General features: G+C 28.6%; 1 protein-coding gene across 1 annotated transcript; it reads left to right on the forward strand.

Annotated features, from left to right (window-relative positions):
* Positions 1-9,789: 9,789 nt before the first annotated feature.
* Positions 9,790-10,378, forward strand: LOC107262490. The gene has a single exon (XM_015728536.3). The coding sequence runs from the start codon at positions 10,016-10,018 to the stop codon at positions 10,220-10,222; it is 207 nt and encodes a 68-aa protein (XP_015584022.1). The 5' UTR covers positions 9,790-10,015; the 3' UTR covers positions 10,223-10,378.
* The last annotated feature ends 10,663 nt before the right edge of the window (positions 10,379-21,041 follow it).

The raw sequence follows: 21,041 nt of genomic DNA on the forward strand, positions 1-21,041 counted from the left end.
ACTGTATTGTCTTTTTCCTTCATCTTTTTTAAGCCAAACAATGAATAGTGACATCCAACTATTCCATCTGCATGCTTGCTCATTCTTACTTGAAGGATCTTTAGTGTGTATATATATGTATATATAATATATATATTTCTGTCACTTTTAATTCACCTATTAATGAGTGATTTGGTTGATATTTATATTAGTTAGAATTGAAAAGATATAAGTCTGAAAATTTCATCCATCATTCAATATTAATGAAAATTTATATATTAATTGATATTTATATTCATCGAAATTGAAAAAATATCAAATCTAAAAATTTCATTCATCATTCAATATTAATGAAAGTTTATATATTGGATAATGAGAGATAAAATAACTTTGTTAGCTAGTAAGCCTATTGTACTTTTGTATAAGTATTTGTATATTTAACTTGATAGTCTTAATTTGTGTAAGATTTTAAGTTTAATTTTTTTAAATAAAAGAATTTAAAAAAGAAGAAGATAAAAACAAATTAGCCATTCAAAATTAAATCCCCGTATATTTTGAATTTTTGGTTATTTCTTAATTATAATTTCTTTCAAAAAGAAAAGTCAAAAAATTCGCATTATAGGTCAAAGAGAAAAACAATTAAATTGTCAAGCATGCACACTCAAATTTAATGTGAATGTTGACACTATGTACAATGTTTTGATTCATAATTAGGTATAAGCATGAACAATGAAGTGTTTGACATAATTCCCATTTTGTAGATCACAAGTTTACACATATATAAGTCAAATTGGTTTCATCATCCTAACATATAATTGCTTGCCACTTAATCTCGTAAACATGGCATATATAAAGAGTTCAAGTGTAGATTGTACATTGTGCAACATTTATTGCCATGACTTTAAATTGATGATCCTCTTATCTCTCAACTTGTCCTCTTAAATATTGTATGACTAATATGTGGTATTAATTCCTTTTTCTTTAATAATTAAATGGTGCAAAATTATAGTTGGATGATATTAGCCAATTGTGTTGTCATTTGCTGAGAGAAATAGTTTACCTTTTAATAGATTTGTGTTGGAGGAAATTTTGGTAGTTGCAGTACTTCTTTTTCCATTTTATTTTATTAACATTTAAGAAATTCATTATATTTCTAAAGCAGTATAATATCGGGAAAGATTTTAACATAAAATTCGATATGATATTCCTGTCCAATTTTATACTCTATTGAAAGATTTACACATAAAATTTATACATGTAATATAGAGAATAAAAAAATTATATCATAAACAATAGCTTTAATCGGATAACTACACATAAAACATATTTGATTCAATTAGGATGAACAGAGCAGACTAATGATAACTCATCATTCAAGTCATTAGCAAATAAGGGTTTTTATCAAAGATAGGAACTCCCAACAACGTTCCAAGAGTGTAGTGACTAAAATCAAACCGAAAAAAATAAAAAGATAGAATTTAACTAGAAAACTAACTCTCCATAAGTAAGGAGAGGAGCCTTATTCTTATACGAATAAGGACCAATATAGCTAGAATGAGGAGATCCAAGCAATACGAAACAATAGTGAGTTAACATCCAAGTCATGAAAGGACATGGATTCCTAAATAGATGAGGAGTTTCGAACTACATTGCTAATTCCTATATTTCAGGGATCAAATCTGAGCAGGATGAGTAATAAAGTCCAACCAGGAGACTCCAACTAGGATACTAACTCCCTACTTATTAGGAGATGAGTCTTATTCTTATACGAATAAGGACCAACTTGACCCTATATATAAAGGTGATAATGGTGATAATTTCGGATTTGAGGTACGTTACACTCACTTTAGCATTACACAACCTACAGCTTGTTCTCCTAAATCTATAACTTTAGCATCAGAGTGGATATGAGGAATCCATCTCTGGTGATTCCGTTGTTTACTTTTTTACATGTATTATGTTGAGGATCATCCTGCTAGGCAATCATCAAGTCTTACTCGGTGATTCCTCAAGTGGCACCGTCTGTGGAAAAGCTTTTTGAGAAAAATCATGTCTTTTGCCATAATTAATGTGGTATTCGTTGATCCTTCAGGGGAAGGAGTTAGTGCTATATCAGCACCTCCTCTACCACCAGCAAATGCTGGCAAGGCTGAACAGCCAGAGACATCCCAGCCTGTTGTTTCATCTCAACCTATAAATCCATCTGTGCCAGCAACTTCATCGCCATCTGCGGTTGTCACTACTCAGCCACATATATTACTAGCATCGCCAAACCCATTCTAAACACCTCAATCAGGAATTTCTCAACTTTTCTGGCCTTACCTAGATAATCCTCCTATGGTCTCCTTATCTTATTTGGCTGCTAGAGAAATCTTTAATCTGGGAATCCCGCCATTCCTCTAATTTTCTTCTGGTCCCCTTGCCACAGCACACACATACATGCAAACACCATATAACCCCCAAATATTTACACTAACAGCTACAAATTTGCCAACAATTTCTAGTAAACCGACTAGCTCCTCCCAGCCCCTCTCAATTCCCTCTCCTCGGGTCATTATGGCTTAACATAATGCCTAGATATAGGCAATACAGTAACATTACCAGACCTTTTAAGCCAAGCTATGGTGAGCTACCTAACCCCAGCTGCTCCAAATAATCAAAACCAGCCATCATCTTACCAAGGGATTTTAAGTCTATACAACATGATCCAACATCAAGAAGGAGCAAATCAGCAAGTGATCAATCCTTTAGGAGAGCAGCATAATAGAGCAAACCAAAAAATCAGAGATCAGGAGGCTAGCTGAAGTTCTAGGAGCAATAATACATAATGAAAACAAGCATTTGAAGATAATATGAAGAAGAGAATTTCTAAAGCTTTTCAATAGATAAAAGAGACAAAGCATCTAAAAAAGGATATTTTCATAGTTACAAACCCTTTAGGAAAAGAACATTCTTATGGCTAGGATCCCTGTTGGATTCAAGATGCTTGTCCTAGATTTCTATAATGGTCTAGGAGATCCAGAGAGTCATGTGTCGAATTTTTAGTCTAAGATAGGATCGCAGGATGTATTAGATTTAATCCTATGCAGAGTTTTCCTACAATGTTGAAATATGCTACTAAAAAATGGTATCAAAGCTTAGTTAAAGAGTCTATGCAAGATTCAAGCAATTAGCTTCGGCGTTCCAAACACACTTCATTACCAGTATATCTCCAAAGAAGAAGTCTAGTGATCTCAAAAAATATGTTTAAAGAGAAAAAGAGAGCTTAAAAAACTATATAGAGAGGTCTAATAAAGATTAAATCATGACACAGCAATAGATGCCATGACAGACAACACCAATATGACTAAATTCAAAGACTCTCTCACCACTGATCCAGCAAATACATATCAAGAGCTCATGGAGAGAGTATAGAACTTTATAAGGTTAGACGAAGATTATTGAACAAGTAAGAGGAAAAATATGGACAGTACAGAATATAAGAGCAAGGATGAGCAACCTAGAAGAGCAGGACGAGACGACAATAGGCCGAGCAAACAAGAATAGGCCGAGTAGAAAAGAGTAGGCCGAGCAGAAAAGAATAAGTTGAGGATACAGTAAAGTTCTGAACGAGCAATTATGAGGAAAGCTCTAATCCGAGCAACTATGAGAAAAGCTCTGAGATAAGCAACATAACTTAAAGCTCTTAGATGAGCAAAAAGGAGAAAATACAAGCAACTATGGGTAAAGCTCCAAACCGAGCAACTCAGCTCTAAGAAGGGCAATTCAACATAACTTCCGGGCGCCATTCCAGCCGTTTCCGGCAGCCTTTCCGGCCGATCTCGGTGGCGATCAGCTCCCTTTGGAGAGAGCTTCCTTTTGGCGGCAGCGGCGTCGGTTTTGGTGGCCGGAGGAGAGAGTTCTAGCGAAGTGGTGGCGGCCGTGTTTTCTGGTTTTTCCGGCGAGCTCCGGCAGAGGATGGACGATCAGAGGACGTATCCCGACTCTCCTCAGCTCAAGCTTCGCGATGGCACCGGTTTGGTGGCGATCGGGCTCCGTTTGCAAATCGACGGCCGTGATCGTCCGTAAATTTCTCCGGATGATCGAGTGTCAGATCGAAAAATCGGAAGCGGGGATCGTCGTCAATGCGTCGTTGTGAGTTCGATGGTGTGTCCAGATTGTCGATCGGACTCCGGCGGCCGGAGGTGAGTCGACCGAGCGTCTCGGTAATTTTCTCTGGCCATTGATCTTGGAAATCCTTTGATTTTAAATTTGTGTCTATTGGGTTATATTGAGTATTTGATGATATTTGTGAGTCAAAAATAATTGTCTGTTAGTTTGCCTGCCTCGTATTTTGTGCTGTATGGCGGAGTCGGGAAATAGTAAAGTTTGGGGACCCGACTCCCATTGTTTAAATTGTTGGATATTTGGAGTGTTTTTCTGGCAGGTCCTGGACCCGTTTTTACGGGGGGTAATGTTCGTGTTGTAGGGGAGGTTCTGCCGAATTTTCGGTAGAATTCTCCTGAGTCGAGATTCTTAGACAGTCAGTCCTAGGAGTCTACACCTAGGATTAATGATCGATTGTTTCAGCGTTTTGATAAATTATTTTCCGTGACTAGATTGTTCGTTTGTTCGGCTCGCTCCAACCGAGGCACCGGAGCAGAGCTAGGAGGTCGCCCAATTCTGTGAGTTAAAGTCATTTAATCATTACACTATTGCTAAGTTTGATTTTAATATGCTATTTTGGAAGTTCATGCTTAATATGGTTATTAGTATCGCAACGCAAATAATTTCACTGAATTATTAATTATTAAAGATAATATAAGTATTATTATAGTAATGTTATAATAATACCAAATATAGTCAGTTTTCCAAATGAGTTGCCTGATGTCATACTCTTAATTGTTAATTGTTATTTTGATATGGTTGAATGATTTCATCATACAATGATATATATTACATGTGATGATTGCGTTTTGGGAAATGTGGCTTTCGTAGAACATGCCACCTGATGGGTTACATCAGGACCGCATGCGCACCGGTACTGATCATGGACATGTAATAAGATTTTTATGGGTTTGCCCTGGTCGAGCATGGCTCTCTAGGCTGATTTGTGTAAATTGCCGGAGATAAGGTCCCTGGTCGAGCATTGCTCTCGGGGCACCGGCTTATTTGGATACTTAAGTGACCAGACTGGAGGTAAGGTCCCTGGTCGAGCATTGCTCTCGGGGCGCCAGTCTTATTGGATTAAGAGAGCCGAATGGCTACTAGACTTCTTATTTGGATACTTAAGTGACCAGACTGGAAGTAAGGTCCCCTGGTCGAGCATTGCTCTCGGGGCGCCCGATCTTATTGGATTAAGAGAGCCAAAATGGTCATTTTAGAATTTGGGGTTAGGGTTCTCTTGAGCCACTCGTCCCGTAAAAGTAAAAATATATTTTTATTTATTTATTTATTTATTTATTATGGTATGATTATAATATGGATTGTATTTACGTGCATTGTTGATATATTGATTCGAATGATTAATAGTTTCTGTGAAAAAGTAATAGGGTATGATTATAGTATGATTGGTATTTATGTGCATGGTTTGATATACTGATTTGAATAATCTATGTTTTCTGAGAAGAATGCAATAGTCTCCAGATTATTTGATTTTAACTCACTCTCGGGGCAGCGATCTCATTTCTTATTTTGATTCGTGTTGTTAATCCTCTCGCGACTCTTATTCAGTAACTCGATTCCTTCATCATCGGGTGATGTATTTGATTTGGTATGTAAATTGGTAAATCTTAGATTCTCCGCAGTAGTAATTATAGATGTATCAGTTGTAAATTTTCTGAGTTTCAGGTCTCGCCTAGTTTTTCTGGCAGACCGAAGTATTTATGTAGAATGTAGCTGTTAAGATAAATTGTGGCTTTAATAATATTAATTTGAGATGAGATTTGTTTAAGTCAGTGAGTGTCAGGCTTACTACGGGTTTCGGTGGCCTTACGCCTACCCATTCCCTAGTGCTGGTCACGGGCCCACGGGTGGGGTCTTGACAATCCAACTAGGATGAAGAGTTCTAAACCAAACCCTTACCTTGGGTTTCTTTACTTAGGCGACAGGGGGATAAATTTTCTGAACCCTTGTTATTTTAGTTAGGAAAAAATCTGACGAGAATAATATTCTACGGTCAGCAATTCCTTTATTTTCAAGCCAACCCTTTTATTTGATTAACCAATCCTTTATATTGGAATGTGGGAAGAGTCAAATATTTTGGCAATTCCTCATGGAAGGATGAATCAAGATAATTTTGAATCATAGCTCTAGATTATTGTTCATCCCTCGCTGTAATAATATCTCGGGGTTTGCAGCTAGAATTTGGTATATATACTATACGACCATTAACTTAAATGTCAATACTAATGATAACTCATCATCTAAGTTATAAGCAAATAAGGGTTCCTATCAAAGATAAGGAACTCCTAACAACTTTTCAAGATTGTAATGACCAAATCCGAACAGGAAAAAGAGATAGAATTTAACTAGAAAACTAACTCTGTATAAGCAAGGAGAGGAATCGTATTCTTATATGAATAAGGACCAACATAGCTAGGACGAGAAGATCCGAGCAATATGGAATAATGGTGAGTCAACATCCAAGTCATGAAAGGACAAGAATTCCTGAATAGATGAGGAGTTCCAAACAACATTGTTCCCTATATTTCAGGGATCAAATCTGAGTAGGATGAGCAATAAAGTCCAACTAGAAGACTAACTCCCTAATTATTGGGAGATGAGTCCTATTCTTTTACGAATAAAGAGCTTGACCCTATAGGTAGAGGTGATAACTTAGGATTTGAGGTATGTTACATTCACTTTAGCATTATACAACATATAACTTGTTCCCCTATATCTCTAACTTTAGCATCGAAATGGATCTGAGGAATTAATCTCTGGTGATTTCATTGTTTACTCTTTTACAAATATTATGTTAACAGTCAACTTGCTAGGCAATCATCATTTTCTGAATTCTGCAATGCCGAGGATACTGATAAATTATCAGATTCAAAAACATGGTTTATTACATTCATTTAGATAACTTAATTTGGTTTACGGATTGTAGATTATTAAAATGCAATATTTTGAATATTTTACTAGCAATATTATAAAATAAGCATTTAATTATCAAGTAAATAGAATTTATCGTACCAAAAATTCTAAGTTCAGTCTACCACGTCATTCGTAAATAAAACTGATTGCACAGTGATATATGGTATTACTTATGAGTTGTTGTATTTGTATTGATTAATTTCTAACTATGTTTGGTTAATGATAATAAATAAATCAACCAATATAAATGCAATACTTAATAAATATTTAATATTTATTTCAGTTTGTGTATTAAGAACATAACAGTACTTTATATTATATTATTGTTTCGTAATATATAAATTAACGATTAGGTGAAATACGAAGAAGCATAATATCAATTTTGTTTGTTTGGCTAGTAGTTAATTTCTTTTCTTTTATTTTTTTTTCCATATATATCAAAATGTTTTAATTAGAGGAAGTAAGGCTTAAACCTCTAAACTTTGGAAAATGAGGCGAATATATATATTAGATTCGATTTACGAATTCTACTAATGTACTCTAGTATGCATATATGTGATGATGACAGTGACAGTGACAGTGACAGTGACAGTGATTAGTGAATTTTTAATCCCTTTAGCGTTGTGAGAAGACAAGTCGCAGAATGACTTTGCAACTACCCAATTCATCTTTTTCACATTTTTCCTTCCTTTAAAATGACAGCCACGCAAAACATACATACATACAACTGGTTTGATTGTAAGGTTGGAGAAATGCTTTTTCTACTTTTATTTTTATTTTTAAATCTTGGATATTACTTTCAGAAAATCATATAAATTGATTTTTTTCTTCAAAAGCATGTTTAAGAAAACAATTTATAAATAATTAAAAACAATCAATAATATTATATATTAGAATTTTAAATCTACTTTCTGAATACTCAACAACAATTCTAAATATATATTTGAGGTCTAGTTTAAATGATAAGAGTGTTTGGATTTGAAAATAAATAAAAAAATCACGCTTTCAAATCATTTCTTCTGCATTAAATGAATTTTTATTTTATAGCAGCATAAAATATAAAGATATATTATACATGTAAATTGAATACTAATATCTATCAAAAAAATTCAGTTGGTTTTTCAGTGCCAATTAGAAAATTCTCTACTAAAATACTCCAATAAAGGCACCCCAATAACATGCAAGGCCACAGATTTGTTTTGTGTTGTCTAGGTTTTAGTTTTTGTATTTTAGGTTTTTGTTTTAGATAAAAAAATTTACATATAAAAATATAATTAGTTTTGTTAAATAAAATATTACAGTTTAAATATCAACTTAAATGTTTGTGTAAAAATAACTAAGTAACTTTTTTGGATTATTCTTATTGATATCTTTGGCTCAATCAATTTGGTGTAATTCAAGCTACGATATTTTACATGTAAGCAATTCCTGGCACTGTGTAACGTTCTCAACCTCTCCAAATGAACACAATGATATATGCAACGAGTATATTTTAAATATATAATACTCTGATTTTTATTGAAATTTTTTTATTTAAATATTAAAATTATTTTTTATGTAAATTTTTTATATAAATATAAATAAATCATCTATTTTCTTTATTACAACGGACATTGAAAATAAAACATGAGGTATATAGATTTTGATATAGCGAATATTCTCGTACCGAAGCATCACAGTTTTCCAAATCTCATGATTAACAGTATAAATATACTCTGAATATACTATGAATATATTATATACATCAAATTTATTTTAAAATACAAGTTTTTACTGTATTTCTAAAAATCCAAGTATATACATTTTTCGTTTATAATCCAAGTATATAAATATCCTATATTTTTTTCTCATTTTGTTTATTGGCTATAAACATATGATATCATTTCATTCTATAGCATAATCTATGATGTGGTACCACCATTTTAGATTTTATATGGGTTGTGCTTTCTATTTTTAGAAATAAATCTCTCAAATAAGTATTATACAGTAAAATATCTTTACAATCATATATTTTGAATCAAATAAAATTTATGATTATGAGAAAGTTATAACTTAATGGAGATTTGAGTATTAAAATTTTTCTTTGGATTTTATATTTAATATTGTTGGTGAAATGACAGAAACCAGAGACAATATATGTACATTTCTTATCATACTATATAAATAAGATTAACGAGATAAAACAATACTATAATAAGATAAAATATAGTATAACATACATTTTTTAAAATTATATATATAAATATTACTATACAGAGAGATTTTTTTAAAACGGGACTTAAAAGAATATATAACTTATTACAATAATAAGTTTATTTCTATTTATAACTGAGTTAAATTGGAATCATAAATTTATATTACCATATAGAGACTATTTTTATATAAAATATCTCTATAGAAAAGTTTTATTAAATTTATAATTTTTTTATTTAAATCTATTTATAATTTTTATAAAAGTAGAAATCCACTTAGTATAGAAGAGATTATTCAGACCAAAATCTCAATAATAAATGTTTTGGCATTTGAAGTAGCCGTCAAGTATAATATTAGATTTATAGATTGACAAATGGCAGTGATATTATGATATATCAGTTTTTAACTGTAACACAGCGACCCCAATATCACAATCCAATTAACACAACCTCCAACCATATCAGACGCTTGACGTCCATCCACACCAACATGGTTATGATTTCTTAGCCAGGCAGGTTATCCACACCATGGTTATGATTTCTTAGCCAGGCAGGTTAGCCACCATGTATACATGAAATTTTATATATATGTATATAACTCCTTCTCCTATAATCCTCCACTAGTCAATCATTCAACGGTCATTATTACTGCCACCACACCCTAATAGCTCGACCTTTAACTCAGGTTTTCTGTATATATATACCTAGCATTCCATGCCAGTATAGTAATTGGAAAACTGTTGCAAAGCGGATCCCTGCACATTTCAATGGTCTGTTTCTGCTTCTTGGTGGACCAAAGAAGAAGGGTCAGGAGGAGCAAGCCGGTGGCTGGAAGTTGTTCCCGGTGCGGCTGTGGGGCAAGCGTTGCTGACATGAGAACCGACTCGAGGCTTTGTTGCATTCCGGTTTATTGCAAATCTTGGAAAGCTATTATTTGTACATTCTGTGGAGCTATTCTGAAATCTTACAGATAAAGAGTTTTAGAGGCATATGCATCAGTTGATTAAGTTTTATGACTCACTTCTGTCTTCAACCTTTTTCCTTCTTTGGTCTTCTAGTTTTTTCTTTTTTCTTTACATATATGTATCATAAGTATATGGATCAGAAAACTCCATTTTTTTCTCTTTTTAGCCTTTTGAAGATATTCGTAGTTAATTTGAAGTTTTAAAACGACAAAGGTTAATCCGGTAGGTAATAGGTGGAACTCACCAACCCTTTACACATCTTGGCAGTCATGGTTCTAATCTTAGGACCAAATCATCATAAGCAAGATACATGAGTTTTGGTTTTTGTGAATCATTTAGAGTGGTTTGTTCCTGAAAAATTGGGTGGGAACAAGAATTAGAAATGGTGATTTTGATTGTTGGTATTTGATTTCTTTACGAAATACTTTAAAATCGAAATTTGATAATTTTATTAAGATGAAAATCACTTATTTTCTTCCTCTCTTTTAGAGATAAACTTTTCAATTTTATAAAAATTAAATCAAATGAATTATAAATTGATCAAACAAATGTTAAAATTATAAATAAAATGTATATATAATAATAATAATAATAGTAATAAAATGAATAATTAAAATATCTCTTATTCTATATTTAACTAAACAATTTATTAAAATTTTCATTCCGTTCTTCAATTTCTTATGGTATTTGATTTCAATTTAGAGTGAACTAAATAATCCCTTGAAATTTTATATTGGAACTGTTAATTGGACTAGATTTTAATATATTAAGAAGGTGTTTGACATAATTATCAGAGAGCAACTAATAATTTTTCAGTTCTCAACAACTATGTGAACGTTTTTGGTTAAATTTTATGAATAGCAACTAATAGCTGCTAGGACAACTCTAATTTACAGAAGTAGCAACGACTCTTATATTGAAAATAAATAGGCTTTTTACTATTTTTAATCTTACTTATTATTTTTTTTAACATTAATTTATAATAACTTAATTTGAATTTTCTTACAAAGAAATATCAAATAAATTATTCCTTATATCTCTTATAATTAATTTAAAATATTTTAAAAAACTGATATTATTTTTTTTATTATCTTAATAAAATAATATATGATACCATGTTTAATATCTTTAATTATTAATATAAAAAACTATTTAATATATAAATAAGAATTTTAGTATATATTTTATGTTTAATATATAATTATAATTATAATATTATATTATATATTATTGATTTTTTTTTAATTTAATGTCTATATTGGTCAATATAAACAACAACAGCTATAAATGATTTTATCAAACACAATTTATCAATTAGTTATCGGCTACCGACTACCGGCTATCAGCAACAGCTTAGCCAAGCAGGCTATATATAAGAGAAGATTAACATCATATTATTCAACCACAATTAATGCTCCTTTTTTAAAGAAATAGAAGTTTCTTTGTTTGCGAAAGACTAGTGCGGCAAAATGTTCAGTTTTCAGACATATCGATCAAGAGGAACATTCTCATGTGAGAATCAGATAATGCTACCTTGCTGCTACAATTATGTTTTTATTGCCATAATGGTTTTTCCCTTTCTGTCTTCTCTGATTCTTTCTTTTGGATTGGTTTGCTGGGCCTCATTGATTAATAATGTAAAGACAGGGACCTAATTTTATTTAGTGATATCTTTCTTGATATGGAATTGGCTTAAATGATAGGATACCCATACGGGAGTGCAGTTGTAAAGTTAGATATGAAGTATAATAGTCAAACAATGAGAAATTCTTGACCTGGAAACAAATCACAAAGCTAATATGTAGAGAATGATTTTGAGTCTAGATTATTGGATTCGAGCGACTCATTTATAAGAAATTAATAATAAAACTATACTTCTAATAAGAGTAATTTTTAATACAAGGATCAAGTTCTGAGATTTTGAATCTATAATCCGAAAAAAATATATTCAAGTATATATATTTTATTTTATTAGAGAATCATATTGCAACGTCGAGTTGCAAGATATTATTATCGAGATCAAATAAATATAAAAAATTTAAGAATAAGAAATAGGGAAAAGTTTGTTATTCATTAATCTAAGATATTTTATTTTATTGAAAATATAAAAGTTAATAAGATAAATAATCAATTTAATGAAAATAGTAGATTTCTTCATGTTAAGAGAAAATAATTAAAGCAATAATTGAATATTTTTACAAGATTTCTTGCATGTGAAACCATACAATTTCGTTGCCAATATTGAAGAAAATTTTCTAGTTATAAATGCTCTTTTTTTCTCAAGTCCGTTTGAGAGGAATAGGCAAAAGTCTCTGATTTTTTTTTAATTTTGTTTTATTGAACTATTGAATTTTATTCTATTTTATTAAATTTTTTTATTAAGGACTTTATATATATATTTTATGAAACTTTTATTTGTTTTATTGAGTATTTATATTTTTATTTTTATTTTGATTAAATACTATTAGATTCTTAATAAAACTAAAAATAAAAATATAAAGTCTGAATTAAATAAAATAAAAATTAAATAGTTTAATAAAATTAAAAGATTAAAAGACCAAAACTCGGTAGTTGTCAATATAGATGGCCAAGCTAGAAACTGAAGTATCGCTTCAATTAAGTATTGATACAGAATATTCTTTCACATATGCATGCATCTTTGAAAAAGGATCATACATGTTACTTACACCTTAATTAATGCCAGTAAAAGGAAAACTCATCACAGATACTTCCTCTCTTAAAACAAAAAAAAAAAAACAAAAAGGGTCCTATTTTTTTATTTCGTCTTAAATTATAATTTATTTTTAGTTATTAATTTAATTAGTAATTATTGAATTCTGTTATAAATTAAAATAGATATTATCACAATTAAATTGTAGCTTCTATATCTTCTAAAGTCCAAGTTGGCCTTAATCTTGTCATCCGCATTCAATTTAGTTATTCATACACATTTTAGTATAAATTTTTAGCTCAAATTAGCCTTTATCTTTAGAAGAAAAAAAAAAGTGAATTATACACTCTTTAAAAGAAAAATAAATATAATAAAATATAAAAATATTAATTTTCTATAATAAATCAAATTATTTAAATTAAGAGATATTCGTTGATATTTTAAATAAAAATAATAAAAGAATAATTGTTGTATTTGCCATTGTCTACTATGTTTTTTCTTTCTAATAATAATAGTGAAGAAAACCAGTAGGGCAGTACTGGTACAAAATGATTATACCAATAGTCACTTAACTTACACTAAGTTTTATTTTTGTCACATTTTTTTCTAATAATGACAGTGAAAGAAGCTGCAGTGCTGGTACGGGATAATTATACCAATGTCACTTGACTTATATTAAGTTTCATTTCGATCATATCATTTATTTTTTTATTTCATAATAGTCATATAACTTTAAGTTGGGTAACAGATTAATCATTTATCTAAAATTAAGTGGTTTAATGTTATAAAATAAAATCTCTAATTCTGTAGTTTTGAAATGAAGCATCGAATTCCAATTCTCAAAAATTGATTTCAATAAACTGGTGTTGTAGACAATTATGAGAAAATGCATTTATTTACTGTAAGTTCTACATGTACGTTATTTTACAATTAGCATTCGGATTTAATTAATTTGATGGTTAGTCATTTATTTGATATTGAAGTTCTTTGACCAAATAGGAATTGATTGCATATCCTTAAATAGACATGTGGACATGTAAGAAACATAAAGAAAATGACAACTTAAAAAGAAAGAACTGCAACAACGTTACTAATTTGGTGGTTGGACATTTTTCCCTTTTTGGTTTTTCACTTTCTTTCTTTTTTGTTTATTATTATTATTATTATTATTATTATTATACTTTGAAAATAATATTTTAATAAAAATAAATAGAAAAAATAATTAATTTAGATCAATTAAGCTGGGAAAAAGAATGTTATTGTGACAATAAATAAAAAAAGAATAAAATATGAGAATAAAAAAAAATAACAGAGCCTAGAGAATTTCTAAACTCTAAAGTTTGGTTTAATTTTAGGTTAAGTTAATAGATTGGTGAAACGGGATGATGACAGAATAGTGACTTATCAATTTTTTAAAAGACGTGTTAGTCTAACATTAAATGCTTTAGACATATTATTGTTCTAACAAATTAAACTACTAGATTTTAGATAAGTGACCAATTTGTTACCCAACTTAAAATTAAATGATTGTAATGAAACAAAAGAAAAATATATATGACCAAAATAAAATTTTGCATAAAGTTAAGTAACTATTGGTATAATTATCTCGTGTTGGTGCTTATGGCGATGAGTATGGTGGAGGTGACGGAAATAATGGTAGTAAAAGCTATCTTTATTTTAATTATATTATTTGTATAAAAATTATAAAATAATTCTTAAAAATTATTATAAAATTTTAATAGTTTTTATTTATTAAGAGAGAGTGACTCATTCTTAATTTTTTAAAATGGAGTTAATTTAAATTAAATATATACAGATTTAGGTTTAAAAATTCTATAAATCAGAAAAAAAAAATACTAAACTAAACTGAATAACAAAATCAGTGGCCAAATTGACAGTAAAAACATTGGCAAATAGTAATATTTATTTTTGAAATACTCATAGTTGAGTATAAGTATGTGTTGAAATATCCATAGTTGTTTAAAGATCATATTTAGTCTGCATTTGCATGTGAATACTAATAAATGGTTATTGATAAATTATCTTTTACGTAACTAAGACATTGAAGGCGGTCTTGATGTGTTCAGGTACCCCAACTCTTGACTCTTTCTTCACATGTTACATTGTGTTCCTAGTGGAAAAATTTATCATATTTAATGCTACTGGCCACTGAAAACTGAGACTTCTTCTCCAACTTGATCTCATAGTCTAGCAATAGGGGTAAAGCTTGAGTTTGATGAATGGGAGCATGCTCTTTCTCTAGCTAGCCAGTCTTTTTAAGCTCAAAGAAGATGGAGGCTTCAGTTCTCTTCTCTACTAATCTCAAAGTGTGACACATTTGCATAAGGAAAAGAAGTCTAAGTTATGGTTGGTGCTGAGCTTGCCATCTAATGCCCAAGTCACTAACTGTGACAGTAAAGCTTGAATGTGGAGAAATGCACAAGGGAGGAAATTTGGGCCTGAATGCAAATCTATATTTATATGAAGTCAGAGTAGTAGATTAAGAGCAACTTAGCCCATGGTTTGCAAAATGCCTCACTCCAGTTTTGAGGTTTTGAAGACTTGTCTATTACTGAAATAATTGGACTTGTAAACAATATAATTTTGGATTTTTTTTTTAAATATTCTAAAATAAAATAAAAATATTTTGTTTTACTGTTTGAACTTTTTTTTTAGAATTTTTGGTGCGGTTATTTTTCAGTTTTTTTATCTAAAAATAATAATAATTAAAACCGTAATTTTGAACAAAAAATTAAAATACTGTATTTTGATATTTTAACACAGTAAAAATAGAAAAATAAAAATTAATGTAAATTTTATAAAAGATAAAGGAAACATGAATATTTCTAATATTTTTTCTATAAATTCTTAAGGCTAAGCTATATCTTATATACAAAAAGTTATACAATTTCTTTTTTCATCGAATATATTTAAATGATTGAATATTTGAATTTTAAGTATGCTCCAGTTAGGTTCAAGTTCAATCATGTCTCATATTAGTCATGATTCAAATGAAATGAAAAATTCCTTTTAGTATTATAAATTAAAAGAGAAAATTCGTATTTAAATAACAACTCATGTCGATATATGTATTTACTCACAAATTTGATTTGTCGATACTGAATTATAAAATATTTGGAAGAAAGATTGATGACCAACAATTGACTAGCCAAAAGAAGTTACCTACATTTCGCATGCTAAATCCATTTATTAAATTAACCAACCCCTCTATTGATTAATTTAATTTTTAAAAATTACTTTCCTATATTAACAACTTAAGATTAAAGAGAATGTTAAATGAGGATAAATGAGTCTATCAATTTGTACAATATTTAATATATTATATAACAATAGCATATAGGAATGAAGTGCTCTTATCTCGACATCGTCTGTTTTACTATATATTAGAACCTTCATTTTCTATTGGATTATAATGTAAATAGTATATGAACCAACGATTTCGGTTTAGGAACTGTCAATTCATGTTTTCGTGATTTTTGAAACTAATCGGTTCCAGTTTCAAGTGATTCCAACCAGTATAAAAAAATAATTATTATTTTATTTAAAAATAAATTTAAACAAATTGAATCATAATGTAGAAACTAGAATATAAAAAGTAATATTCATAAAAAATGAGATAATGTTAAAAAAAATATTATGTGAATAAGTGAAAAACCTTTTTCTCGAGTTAAAACTAGTCTTATACCGGTCGGTTTAGAGCTGGTTCGAATCCGACTCCAAATGTAACCGATTTCAGTTCGATTTTAACCGATTGTAATTCTAATCTAGTTCCAAGTCCAAACCGGCTGGTGGGCAGGGCAAAGAATAATGCATGGAAAAGAAAGTAATGGTGTTAGGAAAGTGGGGAGGAAATATCGTTAGAGAAAAAGATGGTGTAACCCACGTTTGCTTTGTATTGCATTGCATGACAGCCCAATCCCATCCACTGCTCTGTTTCTTTGTTTGTTAGTCACCCCGGTCCCAACTACTCAAATTTCCTGCTTCTTGATATTTTTATTTACAAAATATCTTTTTTACTTATAAATTTATATAATATTATTAGATATTTATAATTGAATTTTTAAAATCATTATGTCCCAACAAAATTTGACATATTTTTATATTCTAATTCAACACTTTCTCTATTATTTTCAAAAAAGAGGTTTTATTATTAAAAATATGTGGATCCAACAATAGTTTATAATGAAAATAAGTAATTACCAATTTATTTATGTACCTTTTTTTTTGGCGCAAAATATTTAATTAATCCAACATAATTATAATTCTTGTGACCATATAATATTAATATTTTTATTTATACTTTGTAATTATTTTTAAATTTTAACAATGTATTTTGATATTAATTTAATTTAGCTTCCGACGAAATTATAAATCAAATTTATTAACGCGACTATAATTTTGATAATAATATAAAAAATTAAAAGGCGGGTCCTGTAATAAAAAGAATGTAAATAAATTATAACTTAACGAATTATTTTTTTTAGTATTTTAAAATGAATTAGCAATTCTAATATTGACTTAATTTTTTTTAGCTAGAAATTATAACCACGTCTACATATTTTAATTGATAATGTTAAAATTAAAAAATAAATGTAGAATATAAGATGTATTTAGAAATTAAACCATCATTTTTCTGTAAAGAAAAGAGAAATAACACTACCATGGCTGTGATACAGTAGAGAAAGAAACTGGGGAAAACAGGAGGAAAGGGAAGGCTGCTATTACACGTCAAGATTGGCTAATGACATCAGTCAATGAAATGGTATTCATTGCCTTTTTCTGCAAAAGTTAGAAGAAAAAGAAGGCCCTGAGCAAATCGTGAAAGTACAATTGAATTTCTATATTTCAAAATGTCTAAAGTAGATTTTCTAGCTTGTTTTTTTTTTTTTAAAAGAGATCCTTTAGCTTTTTAAAGTGTCTTATTAGATCTAAATTTTAACATTATTATGATATCGGTTAATAATAGGGTTTACTTCAAATATTAACCAATGATATAAAGACATATAAATATATTATTTTATTTTTTATTCAAAAGAAAAGTAAATTAAAAACACTAAAAAAATTATATATCTTTTATTTTTCTTCGTCTTCTTCTTCTTGCTTTTTCTTTTAGATACTCCTTTAATCTAAAATTCATTTTTATATCGTTCTTTTATTATCTTTCAATCAAACAAACAAGCTCATAGAATGATAAGCGGACTCATAGAAAATAAAGAGTAGTGAATAACGAGCAATAGTAAGGGTTTTCTTATGATAGTATTCAAATGGTTCTTTTGAGTTGGAGTCGTTGCACTCTACGTTGAGCATATCTTTTGAAAATATTCGTTTCTCCAACTTCAATGATTTAGGTTTAAATGAGAGTTATGAAGTGTGTCAATCTAAGATGCATTATATAACTTATTTTAGTCACTGCAGGAATTAGGATGCTAAAAGTGGAAAGCAAATATATTTTTTACTAAAACATTGGATGACAAGTTTATTATATCAGAAATTGGTAAGACACAATTTCAGTTCGAGGCATGATATAATGGTCATTGAAGACATTTTTTTATTAAAATATCAATAAATCTGAAGTTTGATGGGTGTTTAAAAAATTTGAATTGTTGGAAAATGAAAAAAATGAGAAAAAATCTTTTAAGTTTGGTTTTTTTTATTATATCTTAGTATTGTTGATATTAAATATAATGAGAGTTAGATGTTTTAAAATTATTTATAAGTATTTTAAATGGATCTCGGTACAATCGAAATTGTCACTTTAGATTTAATTAGTCATTTTGAAAAACTAAAGGATCAACTTGAGACAAATTGAAGTATAAAGACTCAATTGTACTCATTCAATTTATGTAAAAGCTTTTTTACATTTTGCCTTTCTTTCTAAATCAATTCTTTTAAATCGCAGCATTTTCCATATTTTTAAAAATAATTTCCATATGTTTTCATAATTTTTTATTATTTTATTTCCCTCAGTGTTGTCCATTATTCCTTCTAAAACTTTTGTATGTATATAAGTTTGATTAAAATTGAAATATTGTTTGAATCAGGCTGTTAAAATTTAAATTAAAGTCCCTTTATAATGGATGAATTAATCTGGTTTAATAAGTTTTTTTTTTTTAAGGATATAAAGAAATTCACTTAAAGTAACTGTCTTTGTAGTTAATTTTTTAATAATTTTTTTAAATTAATAAAAGAGAGTTTGAATTTTTTAACCAAAAATTTCTTCTTATAAAATATAATTTTTGACGCATGATAAAATTTAACGGGCTTTTAGAAAATATATATTTAAATATAATTGACTATTTTATTATTTTTGAAATGTTCTGAATTTTTATTTTTGTTGGTGACTATAAAAATAAATATTTTTATTATATAATTTATAAGCGGTTGAGAGTCTGTCAAGAAATAATCACTATAATGTACCATGAATATATAATATTTATAAATTTATAAGATAAAATTATTTTAATTTTAATAGTTTATTAATAATAATTAAATATTAAATTAACTAATTATATATAATTTAATTATTAATTAACAAAATATATTATTTTTATTTATTAAAAATTAAATATATTTTTAAAATTTAATCAATAATAATTAGCAGCTATAAAATTTATTATACAGTTTTAACTTTTATAAACAATTAATAATTTAGAAAAATAAATATATAAAATTAATAAATTATATAAAATAATATTTGATTGGCTTTAAAATAAATTTATAATATTAAATATCAGAATAAATTAATAAATTAATAAATTAAGAAAGCTAGTTGACTATGTTGAGCAGGCAGTTAGAATGTTGATGGGTGTTGACGCCTGCAAACAGGAAACATCAAACGCGAGAATCGGCTTTATTCACGGAGGCGACGTGAATGGCGGTGTCTATTTTCTTCCCTTCCAAACACAGATATTTTCCCTATGCCCAAAGGAGAGGACATCATGATCACACCAAAGACAAAGAGAAAGAGTAAAGCATCTTAGCATATTATTTAGAAACAATATATAATTATTAAAAATAGATTGTATGTAATTTAATTATATAAACTTTACAATTATTTATAGAAGCTATTTTAAAATTAGTCGATAGAATTTAAATTTCACTGACCACTGTTAATTATATAATCGTTTAACTATTAAGTATATTTAAATTACTGGTTACTATTTTTAAATAAAGATAATATTATTTAGATAAAGAAAATTCAAATCAATCACCATCTAATAGAATAAAATTTCAAAATAGATATAACGCGATCAACAATAGTTGAATATTTTATTATTTAATTATTAATTGTTAATTTTTTATTTATTTATTATACCAAACGAGCTAAATTCGAATTTGACTTGTTACATGTTATATAATAAAAAAATCAAATTTAAGCTCATTATGCATTTTTAATATTATTATTATTATTATACAATAATTATTATAGTGATTATGATATATAGAAATATAGGTAAATTATATAGGCAATTCAAATAACACAAATTTATAATATAAATATAAATATTATTATATATTTATAATATAATTAATTTAAATTCGAACTCGAGCCATTAAATGAATCTATAGATGAACTCATAAATAAGTATATGTCCATGAACTTATTCGCGAGCTTTTTAAATGAACGTAGCTCGAGCTGAAATTTACGTGAAATTTCGCGAGCCAATAAACAAGCAAGTTCAGAAGCTAACGAGTCAAAATTTGTCAAATCTAAATTCAACTTGATAAAGTTATCGAATCCAAAACTAAGCGCTCGAGCTCGACTCAATTAACTTAACGAACAATCTTGAAGAGTTTTTTATCTAGCTGAACTCTAAGCAGCTCACCAGACATCTAATTCATTTACAGCTCTACTTGTTAGCATATTGAATGACTATTGAATATTAAATTTATCTTTAATATATTTTTCATGTAAAATAAATTATCAAAAAATGCTCATAGTAATTAAAAATATAATAACTAAATTTATTAACTTACTTAAATTTATTATTAGATAGTATTTATAGGACCTACTTTAAAAGTAGGTGTTAGAATTTAAACTCTGCCTGCAAAGCCTTTTCTTCAAACGCTTTAAATATTCTACTGTTTTATTATTGATTATAATTTTAAAGCAGTTATTTTTTATTATTGATGATA

Source organism: Ricinus communis, chromosome 9 (genome assembly GCF_019578655.1).
Source record: "Ricinus communis isolate WT05 ecotype wild-type chromosome 9, ASM1957865v1, whole genome shotgun sequence".
In the NCBI taxonomy this organism is placed as follows: domain Eukaryota; kingdom Viridiplantae; phylum Streptophyta; class Magnoliopsida; order Malpighiales; family Euphorbiaceae; genus Ricinus; species Ricinus communis.